Here is a 23813-nt window from a genome sequence, read left to right on the forward strand (position 1 = left end):
GTCCACATGTAATGTTCACATTCAAAAGCATTCCACTAAAAAGCAAATCATTTTTTTTGCCTTTACTAGTTACTACAGGCGGTATAGTAGACATACTGTTTGCAGTATGATAGAACAGAAAATGTTTTACAGTAATGCTTACAGTGAACAAAATGTCCAGAAAACACCGCATTCTGAACCAAAAAACAACAGCAAAAATCCCAGATAAAAAATGGGGGACTAAAAAAAGCACAGAATTACTGTGTCTAATGTCTGAAATCTTCAGGGTTAGGCCACATGTTTGCATCAACATCACATCTGATATTATCCAAGGCGATGCACCTGGGACAAAACCGCTTGGTATGTCGGATCCACCCTTGGCAATCGTCAACTGTGATGTCCCTGCAGCCAGCATCCATGGCTTCAAGGAGGGACATCTGGTCATGTGATTGATGGTCATAAACCTCCCACCTCCATGCAGAAAAGAACTCCTATATAGGGTTGAGGAAAGGTGAATAGGGTGGAAGGAAGAGACGTACCAATCTTGGGTGGACTTCAAACCATGTTGTTATTGCTTACAAATGATGGAAAGCCACATTGTCCCAGGTGAATACAAAGGTCCTCATGTTTTCACCCCCCTGATCCTGCTCAGGAACCAGGCGCTGGTGGAGATCATTGAGAACGGCAAGGAGGCGCTCTGTACTTTAGGCTCCAACCTGACATCTGTGAAGGAGAAATCCCGCATTTGCAGTAGCTGCACACATGGTAATGTTTGCCCCTCTCTGTCCTGGCACATCAACTGTGGCCCTTTTTCCAATTACATTTTTTCCACATCGACACCTTTTGGCCACATTGAATCCTGCCTCATTTACAGTATGTACATGAATTAATGAGGGGGCCTCCAATTCCATAACTCTCTGAAACAAAGTTGATGTAAATCTGATGCGAGTCTGTACACCATACTGTATTGTAACCTTTTACTGTGCAAAGGTCAAAGCTTATAGAACTGGACCTTGAATTGAATGTACACCATACCTGGACATATTGTTGTTGTAGCTCCTCGACTCTCTGAACAGTGCAGATCTGCTTCATCCGCACTCTGTGTTTGGACAATGCCTGTGTGATGGTTGTGAGACTGATGCTATTGATATAGTCAAATATCTCATGGTCCGCCACATTTCTAGTTTGAATTTCACACAGTTTTATTGCATCATTTGCAACAACCATTTCTACAAATGCAAGCTCTTGAAAATTATTGAGGAGCTTTCCTCTTCCCCCAAGAGGGTGGAAGACGTTGCATTCTTTAGAGGGACAAAAAAATCAACATGTGATAGTGCCATGAATTTCATCACTGACTTCTGTTCTTGCAGCCCTTGGAATGCCACCACCACGCATTCTTACACCTCAACTTTGCCCTCTCCTTGGGCCTGCTCTTCTACCAGGCCCTGCTCCTCTCACTGCTCCTGCACCTCTCATTGCATCTCTCACTGGGCCTGCTCTTCTCCTTGGGCCCCTTGGTCTTACGCTTCCTTGTCCAGACATTACAGTCTTTGTCTTTTTCTGTTTCTGTGTCCAAAACCCTCCCTCCTCAAAGTCCTCCTTTAACTGTATAAGTGTCAATGTAAAGGAAAAATAACTCCTGCCAGACTGGAATCTGATGTGCTTGGCCAAAATTACCCAACATAAATCAGCTGTGTGTCAATTGTTGTCAATTGTTTGTTTATTATCAGCTGAGATATATTGTTTTTGAACTGATATCAATGGAGAAGCAGAGTTTTTTTTATTCTGTCTATAAGGTTAGGAATATTGTTTTTGCTGTTGTGGGAGGTTCTGTGTTAACATTCGTAAATACTACAAAAAGAATCCATCATTTTGTTGGGAGGTATAGCTGGTCAGTTAAGAAAATGTAAGCATTGTGGAAATGTGTGCACTGACTGCATATTGTGTGGAAATGACATGACATTTGTGAATGGTATAGCCACATGAGACCAATGCTGTGCTAATTGTGTTTAGAGTTTTGAAAATGCAACAACTGGTGGGACAAACGCTTGTTAGCAACTGAAAAAAACTGTAAATTGATGTACACATGAATGCACCTTAAAGTATAATACAATACTATTATTCTGAAATGGGCAATTCTGCATAATCATTAGCCTACTTTTACTTCTTGTATTTTAAGTGTCTTTTTATATTAATGTGTTAGACTTTTTACTGAAGTAAACTTTTAAATGCAGGACTTTTTATTAGTAGTTTTTGTTTTATTATTTGAGTATTTCTACACTGTAGTATTGTTTTCGTTGAAACCACCACTGAACACCTTCCAGTTAGTGATGCAGGTATTATGCATTTGTCCAACTTAATAAAATCCTTAACAACCACAGAAAACCAGATATATACATTTATTGCTATGAACCATCTGGAACACGGAATATTAACCATTATCTGTAATTAAGCTGTAAATGATTACATAGTTAACTGTTTTCAAAGACTTAGTGCTCCCCATAACTGATCAACTAACCTCCATGTAAGATGAGAGTGCCCCTTTAAGGATCAAAATGTAATGATTCAAAATCCTTCTCCAATTCCCTCTCTTCATCTGTTGAGTATCTCACATTCTGTCATTGATATTGATTTAATAAGGACGATCAATAAAGAATAATGTCTTTTACCTGTATTTAATTAATCTGAGTACTTTCTGAAAGAGGCCCCTAACATTTTGTACATTCCATCGATTAAGCATAAACTCCTCCATTATAGAAATATCATGCAGCTCGGGTAAAGTGAAAACCAGGAATGTGAGAGATGATGAATGAAATGCTGTCAATGAGGTCTATTCCGTCAGTCAGGTTGGGTTTTCTCAGTTGTTAACTGTTCATGTGTTCACATCATTCCACAGAATACAGCACCGCATGCTTTCTTTCCTCCCCGACCTCTTTTCTTCAAATGTTGACTCAGACAGTGCCCCTATTCCCAGCAGGCCCTCCACAAGCCCCATTTGCTCCTACTCATACCATGTTAACAGGAAAAACTCATTTGCCATGTATTGTTAAAATTTTTATTAATAGCAATTTATGTCACTCAGACAGAGCCTCTGCAGAAAAAGAAAACATTTGGGCCTTGTACAAATCTATCACTCAACTTGTCAAAAAAATTTGTTCTCATGCAATATAAATAGGCTTTGAGTCTGTGGGTAGAGAGAGATGGGATCTGTTTCTGTGAGGGCGACGGGCTGGCTGTTTAGAGACTCCCAGTAAAACAGGTCATGCTGTTCACATCATGAAGCCTCAATCACAAACAAATGTTTTATTTAAAGAGCCAAAGCGTTGTTTACTCCAGACTGCTTACTCTCCTTCCCTTCTCTTCCTTTCCTGCCCGGGTGTGCTCTGTGTGATCAGCACATTTGAATGCTGGAAGCATGCTAAGAGGAAACAAAAACACTCCTGACAGGAAGCTCTACCCTGTCATGTAAAGGAACAAATAGGTAGGCATGTAGCTAAGTGAACAAATTGCGCCAACACAGTTTATTAAAGGAAGCATTCAGGGAGTACAAATGTGTGAACCGTTGCAGAACTTGCAACTGCTGTAAATAACCTCAGCAGTGCTTGTTTGCAGAGTGGGAGGGTGCATCTGAGTAAGGTACACAAGAAGTGGTGGCTTTTACTGTATTTGTCATTGATAAATATGGGATGTTGAACTGCTGCTGCCGTCTGAGATATTGTCAGAATCTGTCAAGTTATTATGAGTCTACTAAAGGATCTCCCCCAGGTCAAAGTCCTCTCTGTTGTCCTATCGACTGCATCTGTGACTGAATGCCAATTCTATTGACAAATCAGCAAAGGAGGGGTCTGCTATCAGCATTTACCTATAACTATGGTTCCATAATTCATCAAGGTTGTTGTCTCCTTAAAGGATGATCCTTCTAAAAAAATGCATACTGCATGGCATAGACATACTACTCTTTTGCAACAACAGCTATGTTTTGAGAGAATTGTAATGCTACCCAGAACAAGTTTCAGAAACATGGGAAAAAGCATCAAATAAAGCAAAGAACAAAATCAACAAAAACATTGGAAAGAGTGACATAAAAACTTGAAAAAAGGAAATAAAAAACATTGCATGGTTGACACAAGGGTTGCGCTGTACAGCCAAACACCGCACAGGTTAGCCTAACTGATCTAAACATACATGTATATATAAACATATTCAATATTTGACAAATGAGCTTTCCCTCCCTTAAACCAAAGTGCTTTTATTGCCTAAACCCAACCACATGCAGGACATGAACCCTGGTCTCCGGTGTCAAAGTCCTGCGTTCTGTACGCCCACATCAATTGGAAAACTATGTACTATTTGTAGTGAAACAAGGGAAAGGGAAGACAGACACAGACAGCAGCGGACCCATGACACTATTACATGTTCTCCTAAATACCATTTAGCGGGATATAAACAGACAGAGGTGGAAAAATGCACTGTCCACTGAAAACAGTCACAGACCAACGTCCCGTTTCAACCTTGACTGACTATATTTATTATATGCGTCCTTACAAGTTTTTTTTGCAATGAGGGATTCTTTGTTTTAAAGATTATTTGAGGGCGTTTTTAGGTCTTTATCAACAGGACAGCTAAAGAAGTGAAAGGGGGAGAAAGAGGGGGAATGACATGCAGCAAAGGGACGCAGGTCTGAGCCGTGCCTTGGCATGTTGCGTTGAGAAGCAAACCAATACACATGGGCGCCTGCTCCACCAGCTGAGCTATCTGGGCAACTAAATATCTTTTGATCATCTGGCTAAACTTTTGGATTGTTTAAAAATTGTTTGATCATTTCATTGCCCATGTTTTTTTTGTTGTTCCCATATTTTAGCAATTACTAGTGAGTACAATGGTAACACAAGACCCATAAAATATCCAAATTTTTACTTGTTCTGATGTGTGTGTTTTCATTCATTTTCACACATCTTTAGCCCTTCAAAAATGTGATTCATTTAAGAGAATAATAATAATATAAGTAATATTCCTAGCTATTCCAATAGGGCCTTTTTAACCGAAGTTGTCGGTGCTCCAGCCCTAATGACTAATATAGTCCAAATGACGGCCAAATTTATGAAAGTGAGACCTAAGTTGTAACAAACTTGAATCATCCTTTAATCAGCCTGCACTGTAGTGTGTTCATGTTCAGTGAGTTGCTTCTTTGATGATATTCATTTTAAAACAACTCTCTATCTTCAGCAAATGACATGTTACTCAGAAACACATTAACAGCAAGTATTTCATTAGTGCTGTTGTTGTTTTTCACACTGTAAGGCTCCTGTTTTGCATATGATGAGATGATTGTGCGTGTGAGCGGGAGGGAATGAGTGGTGCTTAATGTGTTGGACAGTGATCACTGGCACATCCCCCCTCAGGACTGCAGGCCATCTCATTTACATTCCCCCCTCCGTTTGTGGACAGAGCGGTGCAAATCTAACGCTGCTCCACACTTCCTGCCTGCAGCACCCACCCAATATGTGCTTGCGTGTGTGTGCTACTGCCAAGTCAGCCAAGGAGGATTTTGCACAGGTTAAAGCCTCTAAATGAAAGCGGTTATTCTTATGACTAATTCATGAGAGGCTGAATTATGGCTGACAAACAAGAGAAATTTAAGTATGACAAGCAAAATGAGGCATAAAAGCTTGTATTCTGAGAGCTGCAAAATGAGATGATTTAGGAAAGTGTGGGAGCTGTTCCTCTGCGCAGTGTAAAATCAGACTGACCTGGTCAAATACAACTACACACTCCATCCTTGGGCTTTTGATGTGTTTGGTTCCCCTTTGCTCTAAGCCCCCACTAACACAAAAATATGGGTTTTGTAGCTGCAGGCCGGGAAGATGGAGTGAAAGAGAGAGAGAAAGGGGGGTTGTGAAAACCCCAGGCAGGGGTGCCATTCTGTGCCAGAGTCCGGCTCTTCACATGTCCTCCTCCAGCACTCACAACAGCACCATACAGTGAGACAAAAGGTGAAGGGTAGGCAGGTCACACACACACACACACACACACAAAGATTTCTACCCACCTTTCCCCCCATCTCCCTCTTCATCTGCCATTCTCTTCACTTCAACCCCCTGCATCCTCACCTCCACCACCACCAACCAACCTGCATTCACTCTCAAGCCAGAGATGTGAAGGTTAACCTGCCTCTCATCCTGCCTTGAACTACAACAAAAGAAACATGGAGTGTTAGTGGCGCTTTGTATAGATCTAAAGATGTCGGCGCCCATAAACCCTGTGTCTATCTTGATCATGCAGGAGGGTGACGTGAGAGAAAATAGCACTTCAAATGAAATGCAACAAGGCACTAGTGACAATTTGCGGGGATTTTACTGCAAACTGTGATCACATGTCCCACATGTGATCACACAGACCCCTTGACATTTGAGATGGATGGTTTGTTTGAGCTTAGATCAATGCTGCAGGCAAAGAAGAGAAAAGAAGAAAAAAGGATAAAACACAGTGAAGACTTTTTTTGTTTAGTTTTACTGTCTGTAATTTACCTGCTAAGCAAACATGTCAAAATGATTGCATTAAGACTTTTTCTGACAGCAATTGCTCTAGAGGCTGGGAACAATTCTACCCTCAGGGCGAAAAACATTGTTAATATTATTATTGTTTGAGTATTTCCCTCCCTTTCCCGTTAATTCAAAGGAGTTCTATTTACATCATGGATCTACAGTATTGACTGAATAATTTCTAGAGTGTGAATATGCAAATAGCTGCTCAAACGTTAGAAAATACATGCCCTAGGTGCAATTATGTAAATTGTCTTTTGTTATCCATTCAGTTATTCACCCTTGTATTCGCTCATGCATTCATTTGCCATATTAGGGGCTGGCGGTGATGCCCTGAAAGCGGCCGGCTCTCTCTGCAGGCCTTGTGGACAGACAATGGGCAGGGAGAAAATCCCCGTATCCAGAGTTGTGCTGCAAGTTGACCCATTCACAGCACACAACACCATATGGAGAGAGGTTGCTTTGAAGAGGCCCACATGGCCCTGCACACCAGTACACAACAAAGAGCAAGAGCCACTGCACACGCACGTGGCACACACACACACACACACACACACACCCTTGACCTCATACACACACATACTGAACATGAGCACTTTCTTGTTTCCTTGTTTTAGTCACGCACACACACACGCACACAGAAATGCAGTTTCATTTTTCAGATCTTTTCAGGAGATGTGAATGAAATGACACTCTAAATCAAAAATGTCATTGAATCCCTGCTGCTTAATATGAAGAAAAATTTGGTTTTGACAAGCAATATTAGACAATAAAGCTCACACTGTTCATGAGAAACACTGATGTGGTAAATGATGGAGGGAAGACCTGCAAGTTGTTCAAAGTAGATCAAAAACAAAGTTGTGCACCCTCAGGCATGTCTATACTTCCCATGCTCAAGTAAATGTTGCCCTTCATGTTTTTGTGCCAATGCGAATGTATACATTAACCCATAAATACATTTTTTTAAGAGCACATGGGTGGGTCAATCCAAGGATTGATTTCCACAAGGACTGACATGAAAAATGTACACATAATGTTTGGACCACATGGTTCTGATCAGACTTTTGACCTCCATGTAACCTGCAATCACTAATTTTCAGCTTGCTTCCATTCGAAGCCGGAGAGAGGTATTAAAGGTGACATGCAAAAAATATATGTAAAGAAAAAGAAAAAAAGAAAGCTAAGAAATATAAAGTACAGAGCTGTATTGTGTCATAACCGGCCGGTCACTGTGACATATTTTCATTTCTGAATAGTTTCACTGTGAGTGTGTGTCTGTGTGTGTGTGTTCATGTGGGTTTTTTGTTATTTCTTTCTCCCACCTCCATCCCTCTTTCCTGCATACACTCCTATTCATAAGGACTGATGTATTAAGGCTAAGGTGGTACTGATTTGAAAAAGCAAGAACAGCATGGCTGGCATATGGGTTTACTGTACTGGCTAATCTTCAGTCCTAAACCCTGGAACAAAACAACAAAACCACAAACTGATGTTGTAACATCATACACCACACGCCAAGGCTTTAGTCTGATATAAAGTGTTGCTGGAGGGTGAGAGGGCGTCCCATTGCGACACCCAGGGTGACTTAGAGACATGTTTAGCAGAGGAACAAAGAGCAGGAAGGAAATGCAGAAGACACACTGAGCAAAGAAAAACCTATTTAAACACGACAAAAAAAAAACACACCCTCCTCCAATCTTCAGTATTAACTAAGTAAGTTACAGTAATGAGTTTGGCAATTTCCACTGCTCGTGTTATTATTATTATCTTTCAATTTGAAATGTCTTTATCTGGTGTTTTGTCATCTTGTGACATACTTTGCATGGCTCAGCTCAGTTTAGGATTTATATTTGCATGGAAGCTGCCAATAGTAGTCATATTTTACTGATCCGAAAAAAGAAAAAGAAAAAAATCCATAAAGAGAAATACAAATTCTGCCACCTCAACTAACTGCAACAATATAATGCTACTTAAACATGAGTAATGCATGAGTAATAATAATTCAGTAATTTCATGTAGTAGTATAACACTAGCTGCATTGATTATTTTTTTTACTTTTTTCCTACCCAATTGCACTTTTCAAAACAGGGCTGTTACTTAAACAGAAGGTTTTACAGTGTGCTATTCCTGTTTTTACTCAAGTAGATGATCCAAATACATTCTCTAACACTGTGGGAAAGCCTCTGAAATCCATAGACAAGGATGTGACTTCAGCAGCTCCTGAAGGCAAAGTAAACAACTGACAACCCTTAAGATGTTTAGTTTGAATAACTCTCTCACAACTGTCATTTGGACATGATGATAACTGCAACTCCTCAATAGGATATCCTCTATCAGCAGTAGAGTCACATACAGACATAGTATGACACATCTCAAAAGTGCACCTGCATGAATGCTAAGAAAAGGTTTCTCAGATTTTGGAAGTACATTTTCCATTTCCTGTCCATGGTGGTATGTGTGTAATTGAAATTAGGACAATCAGCTTTTCATTTGAAACTTGTAAATACAGGCACTTTCAACTCTCTTGAAGGGAGTGCTTTTTATCCCCTATAAGTGCAATTTGTCCCTATGCGTTGGTGCATCCTCCACATGTAGGGCCTGAAAACTCCATGCTCCATGTTTGGGTAAACTGCGTAACAAATTGGAAACAAAAGGCTGAAGTGGGAGACATAGAGTAAACTCCCTCTTGGACAATACCATGCTGTATTATTAAACAACAGCATAGGTCTTGGCGTTGTAACCTGCTAAGATGGAGGAACATGCTCATGGATGATATCAAGGTGACTGAACACACACAGCGCAGCGAGCCAGCTGCTGTTCAGGCAGCATGGAGGGGCTCACGCTGTGGACTAGGTGCCTGGCTGCATAATTGGGAATTATTAAACATGGCTCTTGTAGCGAGGTGATCATGAAATTGTATTTCCAGTCTTGAGGGATGAAAGCAAGAATTAAAATGTTACCATTTGTTAGGAAGAGAGAGAAAAAAAATATTGAAGAGTCTTGTCCTAAACCTCCCATGATTCAATTTCTTTTAAGAAACAAAGGAAATGCATTTGGACAAGCGGGGAGATGGATGATACAGACTGCTGTCGGAAATTGTGGATTGTTGTAAATTGCAATCTGGATAAATATTTCAGTGGCAACTGGACCAACATGATGAAATGCGGGACGAGATGGACATTTCTCTCCAGTACAAGAGAAATAAGCAAACAGCTTCAAAGACAAACTGAGAGTAAAGTGAGAGAATGACAAGATTATTAATTTTGTCAGCTCAATAAACTTGTTTTTTAAAAACACATATCTAAAAATAAATAGCTTAAATTCTTCATATTATTAGACAGGATTTCTGCTTTATAGTCTATGTACAGGCCAGACTATGAACAATTCAAACAGTTCAAATTAAAGGTTATTATGATATAAAAGTGCCAGTAAATACATTTTTGGCTGTCAGTTTTACCACAATGCACAACAAGTAAGGGGGTCAAGAGGGTTTTACCACTGAAGTGGTCTTGGTGAGCAATAACAAGCAGATCCTGTATAAATACAAATGTATGAAAATAAGTGAAATGAAAGAATAAATAAATTTCCTTTGTGCTGTCTGTCAAACGCTAAACCGGGAACAGATGCTAACATTTGATGGGGTTTATAGACAAAATCATTTCCACTACTATATTTATTAATATGATGGAACAGACATGATGAAATCATTTTATGAATATAAGCAAAACTACTTGGTTAGGTTGAGAAAAAAATAGTTTGTTACATATTTTAAGTTACTTATGGAAGTTAACAAAGAACATTAACGAGTCAATATTGACATTGGGATACGCAATCAGCCCCAACAAAAACGCAGAAATACGTTTATTCAAACAGAAACAGTGGTGCATTTAACACCCAGTGTTATGCAAATGTTATGCAAGTGCACTGCCATTTTAATACAACAGGGTTCATACAGGCTACTGATTGGGTAACAGCTTTGACACACCCACCAAAGGAGAGAAAAAGGACCTCAAAGCCCGTTGCACAACTTTTTGTGTGTGTTTACCCCATATCACCGTTAAACCGTTTCAACCGTAGGAAAATGGTGCACTCTGTTTTCAATTTTAACATGCCCTTGGTTTCACACGGCAAATTATATCTCAAATACAATTGGAATTTGGGACAAATTACGCTTCCCTCGGAACATAACTGAAAATGAATTTTTGCTCTACAGTAAGACAGCGCTGAACGAGACATTGTGTGAAACATCAAAAAGTATGAGTGACGTCAGAACCCAATCTGACTTTCCAGACTTAGGTTGTATTTTATTTTTTATCCGCCCTACAGTTCACGGATTTGGACCCCAAATGAAAGTGGCCCAGATCAAAACTGGAAAAGATTGGATGCCACGTGACTTGGTCTATTCCCACTGTCATGGAAAAATCAGATGCGAACAAAAACACAATCAGATTTTGGTCACTTTGGTCTGCAGTCTGAACGTAGAGACCAGAGCAGGCAAGCCCCCCCTTACCCCCCCCCGTGGATTTACTTGAATTAACCTTTTTACCAACAAAGTTCCGTTGCTGTTTGACATGTCACTATACCCTGTTTTTTTCTACAAAAGCATGCCATTTCCATCACACAATATGTGGTATTGTATGTTCAGTATGTAAATAGAAATTTCAAGAGAAAATAACAGTTATGGTTAAAATGAATTAATTTAACTTAACATTGTGTAATGTATACACAAAACTTAACTCTTAAACTGTCAGACATCATTGAATTATTATTAAGCTCTAACAAATCAATGATCAACATTGTTTCATAACGTAAAATCAATTAACATCTTAAGTTTGTGAAAATCTTTAGGTATAATGCATCAACACCTGTTCTGTGGTGATTTCCTCTGAAGGTTTGAATAAAATGACAAAAATATCTATTATATCACCCATGATCCAGAATTGTTTCCAAACCAAAAGAAGTTATAGAATTACATTTAAATTAGCTGTTGAACATATAATGTATTACATACAGTACATGCAGTAGACCACAAATGTCAACAATTACAAATAAAACAACCAACAACTTTCCTCTACTCATCAAATCAAATATTGACCTAAAGTTTGAAAAAGGGAGCAAATCAGAAAAGTGTGACAGGCGACACGTGTCTTTGAAATGAGTTCATCTCACTGGAATCATTAGTTTGGAGATGCAAGCCGAACATTTTCCTCTATAGCAGCAGTTTCAAATCACAGTGCAATAATATTTTCCAGCATAATCTAAAATGATGTCGGAGAAGAAAAACGGAGAGTGGCTTGATGTGGCAAAGCAGCAGAGGATGTTAGTGATTGTCCTATATTGCTCATGCTCTCATGGATTACTTAATTATCAGCCCGTGCCGACGTTGTGCTCTGTTAATGGTAGGCAATATGGCCTTTACCTCACTTAAGGAATAAATTGTATTGCTCCATCTCTCTCCTTCTTGTAATGAACACACCCTCCCACACACATATAAACACCCTTCCCTCCTCTCTTCACTGCTCATATAGATCATTTAAGATGAAATGGGATAGTTACTGAAGCAAAATCCCGATGAGATCCAGGGCTAAATCACAATAACAATTTCTTTAATTGGGCATCTCTGCCTATTTCCCTGCAACCTGTTTAATTCTTCTTTGCCAAAATCAGGGATGGGATCCTCATTGACACACGCTGGGTTTATGATTTTGAATCATGAGGAGTGCAACTTCTCAGTGAAATTGCTATTGCCTCAGTGGGAAGCATTGTTGTGAGCAGAGGTTTAGAAGATAAAAAAATATTAGGTTAATCATGATCTCAGTCATTCAGAGAGTCGTGAGCCGTGGTAGGAGGCTGCTGGGTCGACATCAAAAAGAAAATTACACGTGTTGAAGAGGAGGAAGAAAGGGCAGAGGATACTCCAGGTATGTGTGTCATCGCGAGGTCAGTGTCATTGGCAGCTACAGGGCAGCAGAGTGCTGGGCCAGAAGTAAGAAACAGAGAGCTGAATATTAGGCTGTTCTGGGATAGCAAAAACACACTATTATTTAAATGAGATTTGCAAATCTAAATACGTCGTAATGTAAGTTTTGAGGTGCCGTGCACTACGTGAATGAAAATCATTTTAAAACAAAATTTGTTATTCATTGGCAAAAGATGTGATTTTAGGAAATTAGGGAGGTAGATAAAAAGATCCACACCACTATCATTTCTGTAAACATAAAACATCCGCCAATAAAAGTACTTATTGGAACAGTAGCCCTTGTTATAGACATATTACTGTATATTACATTATTGGATTATTATTACAGTTGCATCATAATAAGTACAGTAGCATTTTAATGCAAAGTGGAGCGACTTTTACCACCTTTCCATACTGTTGTGTAGTTTCATCAACAACTCACCACATTTCATAGGATGATTACATGTTTTCATGTAAAACCTCCATCTGCAAAGTAACTATAACTGTCAGAATAAAGGAATAATCACTACCAGACTATACTAAAGATGTGTCTTTATTGGAAAGTGTATTCAAGCCATGAGTTACTGAATCCCTTTGTATCTGAGATGACAGCTGAGATGCCTGCAGTGTGGATCTACAGGAGCTGACCACACACATGCACCTACAGGACAGGGAGGGCAGTGAGGGAGTCCGACACCGCTCTAAAGAGTTCCATTGACCTCATCATGAGTTGCTCAACAGGAAGTCTTCTCTGGGTTACGCTTTCACCCAACTGTACTGGAAGTACACTCAAACTGGCCCAAAAACCTTTAATGCTTTGTCAAGTTGGTGTGTTTTCCCCTCATAGGCTTGTTTGGGGTAAATATGTGTGGCATTAATAGCCACACACAGATCTTTTACTAGATGATTATTGAACATTAATTACATTTGCATTTTCTCTCTGACAACAAGGTGGCTTCTTATCTGTGATCTTAAACTGCAACTGGGAACTATTGATCTGGGCCATGTTGTCATTCAGATGATAATTAGGAGTGGGTGAGAGGTCGGCTTCCAATCCGTTTGAACATCTGGATGAGAGTTCCTCAAGGACAATGGGAGCCGCAGGATGCTGCCACTCTGTCGAGCCCTGTGTGTCTTCATGTGCCTAAGTCCATTATACAAATTGTCTAATTAATTCCAACATTCCAGCAGAGCGGCCCAACAATCAATGGAGACAAAACACTGGGAGAAGAGCCCTGTGCACGGTTACAGTTGATGCATACAGAGCTGGAGGTGATGCACCTGCTGCAAAGTTTAACTCTGACCTTTTCCTTCTGGGAAAATGACAAAAAGCCACAGTTCAGAGTAACAGAAATTACAAGGTGCAGTCACACAACTAAATAGAACATTACCTATTAGTGGCAGGTGTGAGTGCATATATTATTTTGTGACTGACTACTTTGACCATCTCATCTTCCTGAAGAGAACACTATTAAGATTAATCTCTAAAATTCTTCAGCAACAACATACTGCGAGTGTGCCATATAGCTGTAGAGGTGGCTCTATCACAGGTTAGCCTTATCTATAATTAAAACTGTATTTTAAGGACATGCAAATGGGGATATTAGCAGACCTAACATATATCCTTCTCAGTGTGGTAGAGACAAGAGTTCAAAATAATTTTTTTACAGAGAAAGAAAAGTAGTTCAATGTATTCTTTTTCATGAGTAAATAAAGGTAATCTCCTTGGGTGCATTAAATTCTGTCGCTGCTGCATTTATGTGATCGTTAATGCGATGAATAATTCCGTTTGCACACTCTAAAAGTGCTTACAGCAGAACTTTGGAAAAATCAACTGAACAAATTGTGTAAGAAATTCCTAAATGGTCTTGTTCAGAGTGTTTAAGTGTGAAAAAAGATCTCCTGCCTCTCAGTGTTTTGTACCAAGATGTGACACTGCATGCTTGACCACTTAGAACAATTGCCTGTTAATCCCAAATTCAAAGGAAACTGGAGCAGGGCAAAACAACAGATGTGACTCTGGTGACATATTCCAAAAGTACAGATAAGCACTGGATACAAAAGAGAAGCGGCTGTTTTAGTCTGTAAATTATTATTGCCAATAAATTGTAACATAAAGAGCCTGTGGTCCTGTTAGTCAGACAGTTGTTGCTACAGGAAACAGCTTATTGAGGTTTCTGCTCACATGTTGCAATGTAAATGAACAGCTAAACTGTACTTGATCCAAATGTGCAAATGCAAAACATAAATGTAAATCAGTGTGTGTGCCTGGGGAGGATGCAGACAAACAATGCAAATATTGCCCCCTTGTGGTCCATGCGCACTCATGGGCGTTGAGGGAAGCTGGCAACCATCTGGGACAGCAGAGACATGGTACGGTGCCTGTTAGCTTGATTTCAGGACATTAAATAAATGTTGGAGCAATTGAGGGGGTGCTTTTTTTTTAACTGATATCATGTTGGAACCATGAGTGACGTGAGGGAGAAATCAGGGTTGTTAGATTCTGTATGATGTTAAAAATTAAATAAATGACTTTTTTCTGCAACCGAATCTCTAGATTAAGTCAATTCCCTTCTCATAACCACATCTCTCTCTCTCTCTCTCTCTTTCTCTCTCTCTCTCTCTCTCTCTCTCTCTCTTTCTCTCATTAGAGCAGAGTAAATTTCAATGTCACTTAAAGTCATGGCTTTAATTTATTGGCTCCTTAATACTGACAGACAAAGGTTGCGAGCAGCGCTGTGAGGCGTTCTATCAGGTTTATCTGTGCAGGTCATTAACCTTGACCTGGTGTAAATGCACTTCAGTCCAGGAAGCTCCCCTGTCCAGCATGTGCACGTTTCCATGCCCCCAAGAAGTTCCTCCCTGCGACAGCCACTCACTCCGCTGCACCGTTAACTCAAGTGCTTTAAACTTGCCTTAATTGTCATATGGCAGCCAACGCAGCTTTCTTAATTGATCTGACCTTTCACAGTGCTTTCTAATTTCCAATCCCGCTTTCATTGTTCCATCTGGCACTTTTAAAGCGACATCTGGTTGACTGTACTTTACCCGGTGATCTCTGTACAGTTATTTTTAAACTTAATGTATGCTTCAACAGATGTTAGTTTTTATAGGTGAGCGAGGAGCTGGACTGCACTCTCAACACCGGCCCGTGTCCATAATACTTCCCCTTAACAATTCAAATACTGACAACCGAAATTACAAGCAGGGTTGCCAGCAAACTCTATGCTATTATCTTGGGTTTCTTGTTTTTGTTCCCATTAGCTAAACATCAGTTCAGCACAGCCTTCTCCAATCACTGTCCATACATAAAACAATATAACTTTCAGTTAAACGAACAAATAAACAATTGTGTTGCCATGCAAAGTTTGGTGTTGAAGCCATGTCTGATGTCAGTGAGAAGGCAGGAATATTTGTTTAATAAATAATAAGCTGAATGAGGCCATTGTTCACCATGGACACTTAGGGGAAAGAAGCTCTCTCTTTCGTACTGTAACAACATGGCTGACACTCAGATTTTTTCCAATGGAGTCCATATCAGGAATGTTATAATATTCCCTTCACTATCAAGACCATAGCCTCTTTTTTCTTCACTCAAATGGTTTTATTAAAAACCCTCTCTGCTGAACAGAGTTATTTGTAGATCAGTTCTACCATGGGGCATCTTTCTCTCTGCACGTTCTCAACAAGATACGGATAACTTTAAACTGCAATCTCTCCAACTCATACTGTACGTAATCTTCTCTTTAACCCTTTCCCCTAAACTGCAGCTCTCTATCCTCCCTATCTCCAAACACGGACGACATGTTGTGGACATCCACATCCCTCCCTTTGAAAACTTCATTTTCTGCGTGGACATTTTTCCAAAAGATAAATTTCCTATAGCCTGTATTTTCATGGGGAAGTGCTCAGAGATGGCACTACCTGCAGGCTGTTAAATTAGTGCCATATAATTGACTGATTAAACGCTTATTGATTGCTGAGATCCGGATGATGGAGGCAAAGGATATGGATACTCTTGTCCTTGCATTTTACACTGTCCTCTGCTCATGAGGAAGCTTAATACTAGCTAAGCAAAGAGAAACTGATCTCTGGCTCAAAGAAATCCTCTCTGGTGCTACATATTGTGGACAGAGGGTTAGATTTTTACCTCAATTTCTGAGAATCCATCAGGACTGTTACTTTTTATGAGCAGACACTTTAATAAATGGATATCAGAAATGAAATGTAATGTGTTTGTACAGTTTTCTGTCTATTTGCTAACCAAATAGGGCAGTGTTTGGTAGTCTCACAGGGCTTCAGGTGACAGGAATTGACATGCGGCAGCCTCAAGGTCAGAGTCTGCTGCTCCGCTGAAAGCCTCCAGCCACTGATAGACACGTCTCCCCTCCTGAGCCGTGCTGGAGCGAACACACCACAGAACATCTGTTCGCAAACAGCCCTGATGGAGCCGTACTGACACCGAGAGCGCACCCGCCACCCGCACCTCACCACCTAATTCCCCGGTCGGGGCCAGATGGCGGTCTGCGCTGCCTCTCGCTCCTCTCCTCATTCAGGACAAATCATGAGGAAGAATGGCCTGCAGGTACCGCCCCAGGCACGCCAGTGCCACTCACCGCTGACCACCCTCTGGTGGCTTCCAATGTTCCCTCCTGTCAAAAGACAAATTGTCCAACAGACTGCTCTTTTATGAATTCACCCCGCGGTCCATTTCTCAAAAGAGGTTAAGGAAAATCCTTGGCCTGAGCTGCTCAACTTTGAGACAGAATTCTGTTCTTTGTAAAGTTAAGAGGCCTGGAAACAGGGCAAAGCAAGAGGTCATGGAACGCCGGGCTACTTTGAGCTTCTTCACAGTGGATAATCGGTAATCCAAGTCCAATTGGCATAGTCACCTAATTGCCATCCTCTGTGCCCAATCTCTGAATTATGTGCTCTTTTGCCATCATAAAAATGTAGATGAGGAAGAAAAACACAAATTTTTCGGAAATTACCGTCAGTTTAAAACAGCAAAGCTCATTGCTGGAAAATCAAATACAGACTATTCCCATCTCCTGGCAAGTGTTTATGTGGTGTAGTGAACCTAAAATGTAAGAAGGATGAACACACATTACTGAGGTTAACCACCAACTCGGTGCAGTAACACACACAGCATCAATCATCAAGCAAACTAGCAAAATCATCCCATCATCATGAAAACCAGTAGTTGTGTTCTGTGATTCAGCAGCCGCTGATCTGCTTTTCTCTGGTTACTCTTATGTGATTGTGGGTTATTTCTCTGTGGATCTAACTTTGAGAGCGGGCTTGAATATTTCAGTTGTGAAATCATCTTTTTACAGGTGACCCGTTTAGGAATGCCAACACAGATCAGGGATAAGTGTGATTAATCTCCACTGACATTCTTACGGCACCTTTACACAGCGTTCATCTTGAGGATGCACAGGAGAGATGTGTGTGAAACAATATATCTCTAATGACAGTAAAAATCTGCCTCATGGATAACAGCAATATCTGCTCATTTAGACGGAGTGCTATTTTGGGAGTTACCTTTAGGTTTGCTCTAGTTACAGTTACCACACTATCATTACTGGATATTCCGAGAGCTGTAGATCAACTAGATGAGATGTTTTTTCGCCATAGTGTCATGGTGCAAATTAGGTTTTAAATGGATGTGCAACTGCTTGGATGTTTACATTTATGCCTAATGGTTGCCATGTCATTTGCACTGGCAGTTTATTCTTTATACTATACTTACAGTATAAAGTGGACCTAGGCAGGTTTTTCATAGGTCAAAAGGTAGGTCGGAATAAGAAAAATGACCCAATTAATGCTTTACCATGCTGTTACAGTAACGTCATGTATCCCCCTGAACAGCCCACCTCTTGGTACATCTCAAATAAAAATAATATCTGCCTCTACTCTTTCTTTTACGCACCAGGACTTGGCCCAGGGACTACACTTGACATTGACCACTGATGACATTGAGGTATTTGAAATACACCTTGTCACAGACTGGCTACACATAAGTGCAAAGACTACTACAACTACTACTACTACTGCTACTACGCATACAAGTACTTATAAGGTTACAGTAGTTCACCCAAATCACAGGACATATTTCCCAATTACAATTTGTGGTTTACAATCATGGCAATAGTTTTGTTTTTTGTTTTCTGAGATTGCTGACATTGTTGCTGAGAACGAACGGCATTAATTTGTGGTGATCAAAGCATCAAGAAATGACATGTCAAAAAACAGGGACATGTCTTTCCAGACACAATGTCCCCTTTACTGGAACTCTGAATGATCAACAGACCTCAAAGTCAACAGTTTTTAATGAGGGTTATTTTCTGAAAGAAAAGAAACAAATGAAAAAAGGAAGTTAAATGAATTGTCCTGCGTAACATGCACATTGTTTCTAAGAAGAACTCTCAAATGTGCGTTTGGTAATTTTTAAATGCCATGTGGGCCAGAAACAAAATGCAGTACATCCATGCTTTGTTAGGGTGGTGGCAGTAATTTAAAAACCTCACCAAATAAAGAAACATTACTGACTGTATGTATAGATACTACAAGGGGTAACTGGGAAACTGGAACAGTATGTGTTTTTGTGCATTGGATGAATTGAAACCAAATATAGAATATCCCCAGCTTAGGTTAAAGCTGGGGATATTCGATATTTTTTGATTGTCAACAAATCCAACAAAAAACCAACAATGTGCTAGTTTATCTCCTAATCCTTTGCAACCTTCCCGGCCTGATTGTGGCTCTCAGATATGAGCTAATTCATTCTTACTGAAAACACTAGCCTTAAAAAAAGCTTTTTTTAAAGGCTCAGTGATTTCTTACAACAGCTGGGCAATATACTTTTTATCCAACGTAAATTCAAGTAGGATGAAATAGCCCATTGTTGTCGACTTTATTCATGATGGAATACGTCATTCAGTGCAATAGTGTGGCTCAAGCCACCAACACGTTAACTTAAAACTTAAAAGCGTTTGAAGGGCTTTTAACATGGGGACCAACTGTTGTGCCTCATAATTCATTTTCAATGAGCGGCGAGTGGGCACCAAAAATAAATTGACTAATGATTAGGGAGATGCGCTACCACAGTCAGCTAATGCCATTCAGCATTCAGTTGTAAGGCAGGAATACAGTGCACAGAATCCCCATGGTTACCACACATTGATCTCTGGCATTTAACTTTGTCGTTCACATTAGGAGAGCGGTGAGACCCTGCAGATCCACGCGACCACGCACTCAATGTGTTGCTCCTTTAAAATGCCCTTTAGGCTCACAGCGGAGAGGCAAAGTGCAGCGCAAGTATACGTCATCATTGCTTCTGGAATTCGTTGTGCCCTGAAAGGTCAGCGGCAAAGGGTCAAAGCTGAAACAATCTGAACTTTGAGAGCAGAGCTCGGCGGTAATTCCAAGCGATGTGCAAGGCCAAAGTTAGCACTTGTTAGCAAGTTCTCTCCACTGCTCTCTCCCCATTGGAAAAGAACTGCACAAATGAACCAGAGCAGTTTTACTGCAGATCATGTGTATCATTGTGTATCACTGATATGCTCTTGATAGTTTAAGATCAAATACTTTTTTATTGTACTCAAGTAGGTTTATCATATATTTTTTACTTTATTATGTATTTTTGTGCCGACTTTTAACTTTTAGTCCTTACGTTTTAACACAGATATCAGTACTTTCTTCTCATTACATTTTACAAAATTGGCTCATTACTTTAGTTACAAACAATTACAGTGGAGTTCTTGTTATTCTTTTTTGCGTTATCAATACCGAATTCAATCTAATTGGATGGGAATATACGTTTAACGCTAAACCAATGGTGTGTTACTGGTGCAGAGATATTAAGATGACAACTTGCATATGTGGGAAAACCTAATATCAGATGATTATATCCAGAGAATTCTCTCAGCTGTGTTGGGTTTGGATATTGTTTGTACCTCAATAATACTTGAGTTTGGTCTTTCAGCTGGTTATGGTGACCACATATTCAAACGTTGCCTCTACACGATCAAACACTTTTCTCATCTCCATCCAGAGCACAGTCTCTTAACCCATGCCAGCTGCCTGGAAACATTTGAACTAATATTTACACCACTTAAGAAGTACCATACAAATCAAATATCAAGTTGAGCAAAACAAAAAAAAGCCTCAGAAGTGCGTTTAATTAAAAGATATGACCAAATTTGGTCAGCTATTGCGTTATCTGGATGATTCTATTCAGATTTGAAACTATTCTGCTCTGCTATTTCCTGAGCAAGAATTCAAGCATGTTTACAGAAAAAGCAAGGCCCTTCAGACATACCACGCAAGAGCACACTTGACCATGTGATGCGCTCTCTGAGACTGAGGAAAAAAACATCCTGAACTAAGCAGGCCCCTACGGCGAAAGATCTCCACCAAATTGCGCTGGTGTTATTCATTGAGATTGCGCTAATTAAAGCCGTGCTTCATGGAAGAAGGTTTGAGGGTGTATTTCTTAAAGCACTCCCAAGCTTAATGGTGCAAAGGATTTCCACCTGATGAAGGCATTCCTACCACAGGTATGTGTCCCAATTGCCAGCAGCACTACCAGACAAACCACAATTTAGCACTCCACTACAAGTGTTTACACCACACTTGGCAACTTTGTTTTAATTGTACCATGCTGTTTTTTAATAATCAGTGTGTGTATACATTAAGGGGGTGATTTAAAAAAAACTTGCAAATGGTACACTAAGCCTGTATGTTTTCATCTTGAGCCCTCAGGGGTCACAGTGTGAGCTTGTCCCTGCAGAGCTGTGGCTGAAGCCCACTCACTGTCAGAGTGGAGCCGGTTGGCGCTGCAGGGAGGGCAGGGATAAAGGGAGGGTGTTAGTTAAAGGGGCTGGAGGAGGGGAGCTTCTCCTCTGCCTACAATCCCACATGATCTCACTGGTCCTGGAGAGTATATCAGGCAAAAGCAGCATGATCATTAAATGCCCATGCTGCAAATCTTTTTAATTATTCTTCTTCCTCCCTAGCCTTTTAATGAGAGGAGTATCCACAGATAATGCGGGTAATTGGACAATGGGATTCACTCATTCAATTATTGACCACTGAATCTGCTCAAGAGTTGATGGGTAATTCTCTGCTCTGGCTCCGGGGCTCAGTGTTCAGCATCCTGGTTAAAAAAAAGCCAAATAGCACTCCTTCTGGTGGATTGTAGGTTGTTTAAGTACATTTTTTGGGTTTCATCCAAAAAGCATATTACATTATAATTTGTTTGAACCTTTGAAAGGGTTAGATCTAAATACTGTGTGGCAGGCCTATCCATAAAATCTTGCTAAGTAACCTCTGGTATGCGATGCTGGCCTTTGCACTCAAACCACATATGCCAGTGGGAGACACGTATGTTGAGTAATCGGCTTTTGTTTGAAATCCATTGAAATCGGAGATGAGGGTACTAGTCATTTTAATGGTCTACTCTGAATCCAGCAGAACAATCGAGCTGTGTTCAGAGTGTCCACTGGAATGACATTAAATGTTCATGCTGAGAGGCGGTGGTCATTAAAGGAATGGTTTGACATTCTGTGAAATGCACTTTTTTGCTCTCTTTCTGAGGGATAGATGAGAGGATTGATACCACTCCCATGTCTGTTTGGTAAATAGGAAGCTACAGCCTGGTGAAGTTCAGTGTAGCTTAGCATAAAGGCTGAAAAAAACGGAAAAGCTAGTGTTAAGGTCCTTAAACAATGAATACAACAATTTCAAAAGACAAAACTTAATTCGACCTTTAGGTTCAATTTTCTGTGCTTTTTCTCATCCGCATCAAACCTTTTTACTTTTGATTGTTTTTTAAGATGAAGAAGGCATGAGCCTATCCAAAAATGCAGCGCAGAAAGACGATTGCTGAGTGCTATGTATCATTTTATCACTCAGATAGTCTCCTGTCAACAGTTTGTCTAATGTGTAGTCGGAGGATGATGAGAAGAATGGAAGAGGGGAATATGAGAACACAAAAAGGAGAGCAACAGTGTAGTGATGGTCACAGAGATTGAGGGCAGCGCAACTCTTTCAGGTAGTCACAGTGCCAAACACAAGAAGACGCAGGCAGAGTGGACAGCCAGCAAGTCAACTAACTACTACTAACTACTGTCAATGGAGAGAGAGTAAGGTATAGAGTAAAGATGAATGAGAGAAAGGCAGATTGTCTCATTTTGTATTGTTTTTATGAACATTTTCGCGATTGATTTATTGATGCGCATAGGACTCAGTGTGACAGGTTTCTGTGCGTGAAGAATTTTTATAAAGACAGATACAAAAAAACACATACAAACATTTTGGACTCAGTGTGCAAGGTTCTTAACTCTGTCTCTCTGTAACAAAAGTTACCTTACAGCAAATCTAAGTCTTACTGATAAACATCGCTTATCTCTTTTGTTTAATCTTTACAAAAAAGCATAACAACTACAAGTTGCTGATTAATGGGGGTTACATGCCAAACTGATTACATACAAAGTAAATGGGAAGCATATTTTTATGGAACAACATTTTTTGGTTAATAAATATTATTTTTTGGGTGTTCCTTCTATACAAACAGCACATAATCTGCTGTGGGCCTACAGTAACTCCTTTAGACAGGTATTAATGATTTATGCAAGCTGACATGGGATTGCGAGTAGCAAAGTAAACACTGTTTCCCGGCTAAAAAAGAAGAAAAAAATGGGACTACTTCCCCCCATCTGGACCCCTGCTTAATGCTCAATTGAAAAAAGCCAGTCTCTGGATAAAGGACTCCTCCAGTTTGAGTGAATTTCAAACCTGAAGGCAAAATCTACAAACCACAGCAAAACCCCAGAGACTGGGAGAATTCCCCCATTGATCATCCAATTTAGATGATAGCAGTGTGTGTGAAAAGAAAAGGAAAACAGGGAGAAGCAAGAGAAAAAAAAAATCTCACAGGAATCTTCCATCACCCTGCGTCTTTGCAGCGTCCCACATTGATCCAGTGCATTAATCATGAGCAGACAAACAGCATGTTGTGTCTGTTGGTAATTGGGACTCTCGACCATACTTAGCCTATAGCTACTCTCAACATGAGCTGATAAACCACTCTATTACTACAGCACAATGCAGGACACGTTCCGTCAACAGTAACTTGAGAGCAAAAAGCTTCCTGCAGCAATATCACAAAAGACAGTTTATCTGTGTTCAGTAATGGAATCACTGGCTTTCTACGGAGAAGCCAAGCTATTTCCGCAGTGGCACTGCTCTATTAGAAGAAACTGGTGGATTTTTGCACTTGGAGAAGGAGGCTTGCCGCTATAGCTTTCCAGCACAGCACGCATGTTAAC

At 40.2% G+C, this 23813-nt stretch overlaps 1 protein-coding gene across 1 annotated transcript in view; it reads left to right on the top strand.

Annotated features, from left to right (window-relative positions):
• The first annotated feature begins 563 nt into the window (after nt 1–563).
• mdfic2 (MyoD family inhibitor domain containing 2) overlaps nt 564–23813 on the top strand; it is a 39647-nt gene continuing 16397 nt past the window's right edge. Inside the window, exon 1 of the mRNA XM_034869494.1 lies at nt 564–744. Within this exon, the coding sequence (XP_034725385.1) occupies nt 564–744 (181 nt within the window). The remainder of the gene's footprint in view (nt 745–23813) is intronic.

Source organism: Etheostoma cragini, chromosome 4, assembly GCF_013103735.1.
Source record: "Etheostoma cragini isolate CJK2018 chromosome 4, CSU_Ecrag_1.0, whole genome shotgun sequence".
NCBI classification, from domain to species: domain Eukaryota; kingdom Metazoa; phylum Chordata; class Actinopteri; order Perciformes; family Percidae; genus Etheostoma; species Etheostoma cragini.